The 10,210-nt window shown below is 42.6% G+C and overlaps 1 protein-coding gene across 1 annotated transcript; it reads left to right on the top strand.

Annotated features, from left to right (window-relative positions):
* Window positions 1-4,231: 4,231 nt before the first annotated feature.
* On the top strand, window positions 4,232-8,513 carry LOC112554557. The gene is made up of 2 exons (XM_025222371.1): window positions 4,232-5,107; window positions 6,398-8,513. Exon 2 carries the CDS (start codon window positions 6,431-6,433, stop codon window positions 7,160-7,162), a length of 732 nt encoding a protein of 243 aa, XP_025078156.1. The 5' UTR covers window positions 4,232-5,107; window positions 6,398-6,430; the 3' UTR covers window positions 7,163-8,513.
* Window positions 8,514-10,210: the final 1,697 nt, after the last annotated feature.

Here is a 10,210-nt window from a genome sequence, read left to right as displayed (position 1 = left end):
TCACGTGGCTGTTCGTTATCCGAAATTTTGTTCGCTATCCGAGACAATTTTTGACGAATTTTGTTCGTTAACCATATTCGCTATCCGAGGCGTTCGCTAACCGAGGTTCCACTGTATTTTGTTACTACACTTTCACTTCCTTTCCTGACTGTCTGATCTGTCATTCTATCATCGTCTTGTCGTTGAACAGTTTACAGAATGACTGTGTGACGAATGAGGTGGGGAGAAGGATGGGCCTAACTCACCCGAGGGGAAAGGGAACACTTCAGCTGGCTCGCTCACCCGACTTTCTCACCCTCACACACCCACTCTCCCGCCTTTTCGCACGTCCACACTGGTAAACACTTTCAACTGCGTGTGCAAACACAACCAACAGGACAATTGTAAAACAAACAAATTATAATCATAAGAAAAACAAGGTTGAATAATAATAGGAGACGCAATATGGGTCTCTGAATACACAAATCTGTCATCAGCTCACTCTAAGTTTGACAAAGGAAAAATATAAAACACTTTCCTCCCAGCACGAGTCCGCGTCCGACGAACACTCCCCGGGCCGCCTACTCCTCCCCAGTCTTGGACACAGGTGGGAACACGGCTGTGTCTCCGACAGGCTGCCCCTCGACAACCATGTAGTGGACAGTCGGAAATTTCATTTGACACATACTGCAACTACTGGCGGAGATCACAGGTCGCACACCGTTGCCCCAGGCGATGACGATGGATCAACCATTTCACACCAGCTATTTCAGACTGTAGCAGAAAGAAAAATAAACAAAAAACAAAACAACAACAACAACAAAAACATACATTTCGATATCGCTGTCTTTTTATATTTAAATTTTCCCACAGTCAGCCGCCCGCTGGGCTAAATGATTTTCACAATTGCCTTTGTTACTTTACATTACTTCACTTGCCCCTTCTCTTCTTTTATTTTTATTTTTAATAGAACAGACCAGCCAGTGTAGACACAAAGCGCCAGTCTTTATGCTGTGGGGAGAGGGTGTAGTATATCTTCTTCAAGCCGTACATATCTAATCTGTAAACCTCATCTGCTAAGAATATCAAGGAAACGGTTCATTTTCATAATCATGTCCTTGTTTGTCCGCGAGAAAATAAAAGAAAAAAGAAAGCAAGTGGCATTTCCTCTGTAACATCAAAGACATTGTCATAACAAAAAGACAAAAATGTAGAGAGTATTTTTCTGCACATATAAATATATGTACGTAAATATATTCCTATAGCTTTTGAAGCGGAACTGGACGACTGACACTCGTTGGCCACAGACATATCTGCATGCGACTGAAGTACAGACAGATGGAGGAGAGAATAAACACGAAGCTCATTATTTATCAGACTAAAGTAACGTTCCCTAAGCTTCTTGACGTCAACACAAGTCGTTACAGAAATTCCGTCCTTGAGGATCGGACGCCATGACTTTCATCACCTGCTAGACGACGATGACTGAAGAAGCGACAATGATGAATGACAATAAAAAAAAAAAAAAATGTCGGCTAAAGCGTGTTTCTTTCTTGTCGCCTCAGTAATCTGGAAGATCGAGGAGCACTCTTTGCTTTCTGTCATACAGATTGTTGTTGTTGTTGTTGTTGTTGTTGTTGTCGTCTCGTCGTCGTCGTCAACACAGACATGGAGGACAAGCGCGGGATATACTTTCAGAAGTCATTATGGGTTCTGTGACTATAAAATAACCACGCAAACCATGGCAGTCTATAGACACAAAAACAGTTATGTATCATGAACCATAAGACAGTAGAGTGTTTTCATTCTGTTCTAGCATTTGTGGTCGTTCATAAATCAGTTTCTGCTTGACTGAATTTTTTAAAACCACTCAAATACTTTTTTTTTTTTTTACTTTCATTTGTACGCTTTTGTGGATGAAGACAATGGAGCGAAAGTTATCTGTGAACACTTCCTCCATTAGGTTGACTAAATTAATGCAATAACCATCAGAGGTGGATGACAGCCCCGTCATGCCAAGGTCATGACACTGAGCACGACAGAAAGTGACGACCCTTCAGCCTTGACCCCTACAGTGTCGTCATGCTTAGTCAAGCTTTCAGCCCAGCTTTCCCTGAGCTGACGTCATGGGCTATTTTAAGACTTGCCTGGCCTCGCTCGAGTCAGTAAATAAAACTGTTTGTTATTACATTACATCGTGCTCTACTCAACAGGAATGTTTCGTGTAGTGTTGATGTTTCCATTATCATGAAAGTTTTAATGCCAGGCAGTTAACATCAAATAAAATATTAACTTTAACTATATATATACATACAGTACATACACACGTACGTATCATTACACACATGTGCTCTAGGTTTAAAGTTGAAACGAATATTTTCAGTTATTCTTTTATGCACAGTGTTTACTCATCCATCATGTATTTTTCTTGCACTCATTGATCTTGTCCATGCCAGTCGGTCATTGTATATCTTCTTTTTTCTGTTTTTCTTTCTGGTAGCGTACGTACTATTAATTTCGTCAGTCTCTGTAACGTACTGTAATTGAAAAAGAAGCTATAATTTAAGCGTTAGGCAGACCTCATCACTGTTTTTGTTGAGGGCATTCAGAGGACTGAGAGGCACGATACTTGCAGCCATGAGCCACGTGACAGCGTGACGACTGCGTGAGAAGATTTCGCCGAGCGGAAGCTCAGCTCTTGAAATCCGATATGGACACAAGGCATAGAATTAGGAGCCTTCAGTCAGGATCGAGCTCATTCAGACAGCTTTTCCTCTGCCCGCTGGAGGAAACACCCTCATTGTGTCAAAAGAGTTCAGCTTCCAGCGACCCCCTGACATCAGCCTGACCTTGTAACATCACTGAAGGGTCATCAGCTGCCATTCACTGGCTCGGAATAGGTGTGATGCAAGACCCGAAGCACGACTATAGCATCCATCAGTCGTAGATTTAGTTACAGTATCTGAACACGTGAACACATATATATTTACTTTTCTCTTTCTCTCTCTCACACACAGAACCTCGAGACACAACGATACTTCAAACACGCGTGATAATGCAGGAGCTTTAATTATTATTTTTTTCTCTTTCTTCCACAGAGAAAGAAAGAGAGAGAGAGAGAGAATAAAAATGACACAGACATTAGCAAAAAGCTCTCTCTCTCTTAAACACACAGGATGCGAAAGGATGTAATGAAAGTAACAAAAGTAACCCCTCTCTTCCTCCAACATGACTTCAAGCACTCGGTGCACTTTGCTGTCACTAAATATAGTCTAGTCTGGCTCGAACAATGGTGCATACTGCAGTCAGAGCAACCAGTGTTTATTGTCTGGCTATTACCTGTAGCCCACGTGGTGAACTCTAAACCCGTTGTTAAGCTGCCATGTAATCTTGAAAAAAAAAAATCTGCTTCTATTTTTAGAGCTTTCATCTACGGATACGCCCTTACCTGCTGCTGTGGATACGCCCTTCGGGTCTGAATGTTTGCAGTCTGTTTACCTGGTGAATGACAGATTTACACATACACACGACGTCTGTCTGTCTGGCCTTGCATGCTCACATAAGTTGTTTTAGTTGTTACTGTGAAGGCGTGCGAATGTGGACTGTGTGTGTGCACGTGGCATTCAAGCTTCACGTGTCAATACACGACAGCTATTAATGCGTGAAGTATTTGAAGGGAGAAACCATATATTGCTAATGAAAGTCTCGGGTTTCGATTGTGGCTAATTATAGTCACGTTCTCATCACAAATTACTAATCACTTGCATGTTCTAGTAATTGTTACCGTGTGAACACCGCTTGCAACTTTCACTCGTCATTTCTCTACATTCACGGCTGAGGTTGGGGAATCCCCGTTCCTATCTATTTATAGCGCTCACTGCAATCCTGTTGCTGGTCTCAACAATAAATGGTTCCCGCTTGAAATATGTCCACCACCATCATTTCATTGTTACTTGATATTGTCGAAAAACTTGTTCTTGCTTTCCTATGTTTCAAAGAAAAAAGAGGGTAAAATTAGTCTTGTCCGATTTTTAAATTATTTTCCATTGGACTAAGAATGTTACCTATCACTTTGTAAACCTCTTTAATTATTCATTTAAATCGTTCATGATAAATACAACGATCACGTTCACACTTCTTTATGAAGCTTTTATGTTTGTCCACCTAAACTCACTAAGTGATTGTGTAATGGCGATGACTGGAGGATAAATTTTACACCGTGTTATCTCATCTAAGCCTAGCTGGGGGAAATATTTTTAGAGGACAGGGGATCTGATTCAGGTCAAGCACCGGAGTAGGAGCAACATTGCCGCCAAGTCGCGGCATGTTTTTGCTTATGTCACCCGTTGGATGGAAGGGTAGATAGCTGGGTGTAAGGGACACAGCAGCTCAGTTTAAATTCCACAGCCGTCGAGGCAACATCCTTCTATGTCGCGCTGGCCTTGAAGCGATTGCCTCATCAGTGAGAAATTACTGCTGTCGCCTATATAGCGGTTTCTGGTCCATACAAGGCTGGATGATCGACATATATATTTCCTTAAATAAGTGCTGAAATTTCTCACGGCTATTTTTATGTGAAAGTACAGGTCATACACATTGTTTTGTGATAAGTGTGCCTGCTGTTGCAGAAGAAGGTTGTAAATGTTTTAGAGCCGCAGCAAAGACTTAATTAACGGGCAGTGAACACGACTTTGATGGTATTGTATATACCGGGGACTGTGTGTGTGTCACCTTAACCTCCTGCCATTGTCCGTAAATCTTCGTGTAACTGGCCTGGTCACAAGAGGCACTAAATAGACAAGGTGGGAGATTTTCCGCCTGAGAACTCTTTGAACACTTCGCCGCCGGCATACCTGAGACCGAACCTCAACCTCATTCATAACTACCTGCGTGAATCACCTGCGACGTTTCCTCGTGGGAAGCACGCCACTGGTGGGCCCGTGGAATGCACTTAATGTGGCGACCAGTACAAAGCTCTGCCTAGGCACGAAAACGAGACAAGTATGTGGCCCCCACTTCGTGACATTTAACCTTCTGGCGATCCAAGGCGAGAGGTCCGCTCGGCGGGTTCTTCGCAGTTTGTTCCAAGACGTTCATGGAGACACAGGTCTGGCGATACTAGTACCAGGTATGTCTGATCACGACTGTTCATACCGTTTGTTAATACTTGTCACCAGTGAAATACATGTCTATCTTCGCCAAGCCAACCCAAGAGTAGCCTAAAATTCTTATGAGTTTAGTACTTTGTGGAACATTTAAATATTCATATTATTTTCACTACATCATTATTTTTATGTCATTTACCTTAGTTGTTTCTCTCTTTTTTATCATTATTTTAAATATTGTAATACGACAGGGGTTCAACGATAGCTACGCGTTCTTTTGCGCATTAAAATATTAGCATTTTTATTTTTTTTAAAACTATTTGCTGTTTTCATTAATTATCACAATATATTCTATTATGAAAATTGTGTCTCGCATGTTAGGATGTTTCTAAAATGTTTGTCAAGTTTAAATATCACCTTTTTAGTTTTAGTCGATAACTCGAGGGTCTCGTATCATAAAGCTAGTATAACGATAATCTGGGAGGTGGTAGGGTTTGCTACGGAGTTCGCATAGTCCGTGTTTTCTTTTATCTTTTATTAATTCAAACGGCAGTGCCGTTATTAACGGGTCTCGTGTTCCTTTTACTGATAACCGCAAAGTGGTAGTCGGCACGCTGGAGATGGTCACGACGTGGGAGGTGTCGTGCTCCGTCGTGCCGCATCCGTTACGAATGAACGACTCTCGTTTCCGTCGTTTAGAGCGCTTTGTCTCGCGATACGAGGTCACCGAGTGCGTGTGAAGCAGCCTTGCAGAGCGGGTGGGCAAGCTCAAATAATCTCAACCACGAGGAATTTCGCGCGTTCTTATACTAGTCTTACCAAGTGGACTGACCTTTCACATGATAGACGTTTGACGAGGAAACTATTGGAGACGAAAATGGCTAATCTGATAACAATTATGCCTCATTAATTATTCTACATTAATGTCCTTTCATTTCAAGAATGGAATTAGTGTCATACCGTAGTCTTCTTAAAAAATGTTTAGATCGCTGGAAATGATGTAGTTTTTTTTTTAAAGTGACTAAACTACGCTATTAAGATATAGTTTATTTCAGTGATTAACGGTTTTGTTAAAGAAAAGAAAATTCCCTAAATACCGGGACATTTATGTCTCCCAATCACAATAAAATATAAGTAAATCATAATAATAGAGATCTTGGGAAAAGATTATAAGATTTTAACAAAATTTGTTAAATAGATAAATACATTCGTGAAAATTACCTATCATTTAAGCGTTTGAAAGAATTTATTTAGTTTTATCATTAAGTAATACAAGTTAACCCATTATGATTATCTATCGATCTTTTTTTCAGAACCACGAGAAAAAGATAACACGAGGACAAAGAATGCTGTGCTCACAAACAAGAGACAGCCACAAGGCTAAAGCTGGAGCCACGACAACAACAACACCCACGACAAAACGCCCCTTAGTTGCCATGGCAGCCGGACGGACCACCCCTGAAGGGCAGTCGGCCACCCGTAGCGGCCGAACAAAGGATGAACTCCGTGCAGTGCCCGCCGCTCCTGTCACGCACGGGCCCCGGGGCCTTGTCGCGCGCCTGCGCAGCAAGCTGTGTAAGCCGACGAAATGCGAAAAGTGCCGGCGGCGCAGCACTTCCTGCCGCCCCAACGCCTCCTTCCTGTCTGGCCGGAAACACTACCTGTGCGAGAACTGCCGTGTGTCTGCTGACAACGTCAAGAACCTGTACACGCAGATGATGATCCGCAACCCGCACTTCCGGTTCCAGACCGAGGGATGTGACGTCATTACGGACGAAGACTTTTCCGCCTCAGACCTTTCGGCCTCCTCGGGGAACGATGGGTGTACGGCGGGGGGTGAGTCCGGTTACGGCACAGCCACCTCCAGTGACTCTGTCGGTTCGGAACCAAGCGGCGTCTGTGATGACAGTCCTGTGACTTCTGCAACCATCACAGCACCGACACCCAACAGACCTCCTTCGTACGACCTGGCTTGTTCTCGAAGTCGGATTCTGCGAGAGAGTGACAGATTCCTTCTCGAACAATCCGCGAGGTCAAGAGTGAAGGACTCGGCCAATGCGGCCACAGAGGAACGCTGACGAGGAGAAACGCCAGATGGATCTGAGGTTGCAGGATTTGCAGCATCGACTGGAAGAGATTCAGTTGGTCACAGACAGAGGCCACGCAGAGGACAAACCCCGTCCAGTCTACGACGGTTATTTGGAAACCAGCTTCAGATCCTCCAAAGCCAACGTCCGGGTACTGAAAAGTCCAACCTCAGGCCTCGCTGATGGAACTGTAGTCCAGCAGACTACACCATCGAAATCCTCCCCTGGAGGGCAACCTGACCCTCAGCGCCTTAGCTCTGGAAGCCGAAAGGATTGTGCCAACTGTCACAAAATAACTGTCACTGCATTCCGACTCCCATGGGAGGGGGCGTGGCTTTGTGAGGACTGCATGGACGACATGATCTGACGATGCAGTGTACATGTATTCATTTTTAACAGTTGTTGGCCAGTCGCTGAAGTGCTGAACGGGTAACAGAAAGACTGTGCGTGCAGCAGAAAACAATCACGTGCAGAAACACGCATTTCATTCACTCTACCTCAGGGACTCGATCGAAAGCGAATGAAGAATTTAGAATAAATCCATTTCAATTATCATCACGAGAGGGAAGAAGAAGTGAGCAACTGTCAATGTGACAGCAGTGGGTGACAGCACAGGCACAAGACGTTCACGAAGAGTGCATTAATCCTGGATGTAATTAAAGCGAGAACCCAATGTGTTTTTCTTCTTACATTCATCTTCAAAAAAGAAGTATGACTGCATTAATTTTAGAATTTCTGTGCGCGTTTCCTTTCAAGAATATTGTCATTTTAGAAACTCTAAAACATGTGTGTTCGTGTGCGCGCGCTCGCGAGCGAGTGCTAAACAATTTCAGTGACTCATCTGGTAGGTCGTTCTCCTCCAGTATACAATCAGTCCATCTCTTGAACAAACGTTTTTGTGACTTCAATGCCTGGCTCTGGGCTGTCGAGGAAGTATTTCCTAGTAGGAGTGTAGCGATCGTCTATGACTTATGGCAACCTTCATCCTTTAGTGTCTACATCAAGGACCGAGCTACAGTGGACCTAAGGCGGAGGTCACGCTGACGTGGGGGTCAATGGGAGGAGTGCTAGTGATGAGTGTTTGACTGAACAGGGAAAGCTCAGGTTGTTCCGCATTATTTGATATGTGAAATATGACTAAGAGAACTCGTGTCTTTGGTATGTGTGAAGCGAATGGGGGGAGGGAGATGGGGAGTGAAAGGGGAATAGACTAGTCACCCGGATGTATTCTATTGGTGACTTATGTTCGCGTGACTTACGCTTAGCTCTTGTACACGACACTAAAACTTTTGAGCCAAGAAGACTGTGTTCATCTTAAATAAAAGAAATGAGTTTACCATGTTTCGAGTGTGTTGTGTATTTGTGCGAATAAGTGTGTCTGTGTGTTTGAGCACGAGTGTTTAAGATGAAAGATATGCAATCGAAGAACTGTATATGTTTATCTCTAATAAAAAATACATAAATAACAAGAGTAATAATAATAGAATGCCACAATTCTATAGAATACTATTATATGATCCATATTATCTTTGGCATATATTTAGAGGTCAATATGCGATCATATTTACCTCATCTTTACATGACAAACACGAGCAAGCAAAATTAACACAATTTAAGAAATATAAAATTATAATGAGCATCAAAATCATATATAACTTTAAAGAACAAGTAGAAAGGTTGTTGTCAATGTGTTACAGTAGCTTCAAAAAAAAAAAAAGATTAAATGAAGCAACAGTTAATAAAACTGAACAATTAGCAACTAGTCGCCTGCCTAGGTTGGCAAAGAAATCCGCTCGCTAATAATAATAAAAATAAAAATAGAATTTAGAAAATCATGATCTCATGACCTGGCTAAGCTTGCCAACAGGAAGGAAGCAAGTGCTCAAGTTGTACAGCTTTACCTACTGATGCGATGCAGGTCAGAATCAAAGAAAAGCTTTCCTTATTAACTAGGTCGCGTGCAGTGGGTCGCGTGCGTGCGTCAGATGACCCTGCACTGTTTCCCGTCATGCGTAGCGTCAGACTCGAGCCCTCGGTGTTGACCTCGCATGACCTACCGATGTACTAATGACAAACGCGCACGATGATTGTGTTAACCTCTAGCGGACTTCCCTCGTTGCATCCGGCTTGCGACGTCAGTCTTAGGGAAACGAAGATTGTGGATTTTACTATCACTTTAAAAAGAAACGAAGTTTTATTTTAGTAGGCCTCGGCATGATCCATACAGACCATACTGTTTTGCTGTCTGAATAGCAATATATTTTCTTTCTTTCACTCTCGCCGGTCACACCTCACACCTGTCATAGATACAACATACATCTTACATGCACACACGCACGTATTCAACAGTCGCTATTCAAGTCTTTGGCTTTCAAATAAGCGGTGTCGTACTTGAATGAACCTTCCCGATCAGAATCTGTTCGATCTTAATTAAAAACTGATCACTTGTGTTGATCAACGACTCAGGTTCCATTTGCCCAAACCTCTAGCTGACACGTTGAAGGTGGGTTCAAACAAGACAATGATCGCGCAGATGATTTTGTAGCATTCACCTTTCTTCTTACTTTTGTTAGAGAGAAAAAAAAAAACTCCAGCCAGAGAACTGCACGTGTTCCGGAGACAGAAACATATACATTTTACACAAATCGTTAAGAAGTTTACTGTTTTAGTTTTAACTGTAACTATTTCTTTTATTTCGTAATATTAACTATTATTTTACACGTGTGCGATATTGATATTATTCCGATTGACACATTTTAACACATTCTTATTTTGCTAAATATTAAATAATCTTTTCTTTTGCACTCGCGAAATGCCACTGTACTCTCCTGTACCAACACGACAGCTCAGCGAACTTTCTTAGACTCTTTGAATCCATCAGCTGAAAAATGAAAAGCTTCCTTTTTCCACCCTTAACATCTTTAGTGACCTATGTTAGGGGTTCGGAGCTTAGGGTCATTCCTGTCAAAGAACAAATCTGGAATAGGCGATGATCGCCTGGTCCATCTGATCCAGGCACAGACCGGTAAGGATCGTTCA

The sequence above is a fragment of the Pomacea canaliculata genome, linkage group LG13 (assembly GCF_003073045.1).
Source record: "Pomacea canaliculata isolate SZHN2017 linkage group LG13, ASM307304v1, whole genome shotgun sequence".
Classification (NCBI taxonomy): Eukaryota; Metazoa; Mollusca; class Gastropoda; order Architaenioglossa; family Ampullariidae; genus Pomacea; species Pomacea canaliculata.
The sequence above is the reverse complement of the archived record's forward strand: the minus strand, read 5'-3'. Positions and strand labels throughout refer to the sequence as shown.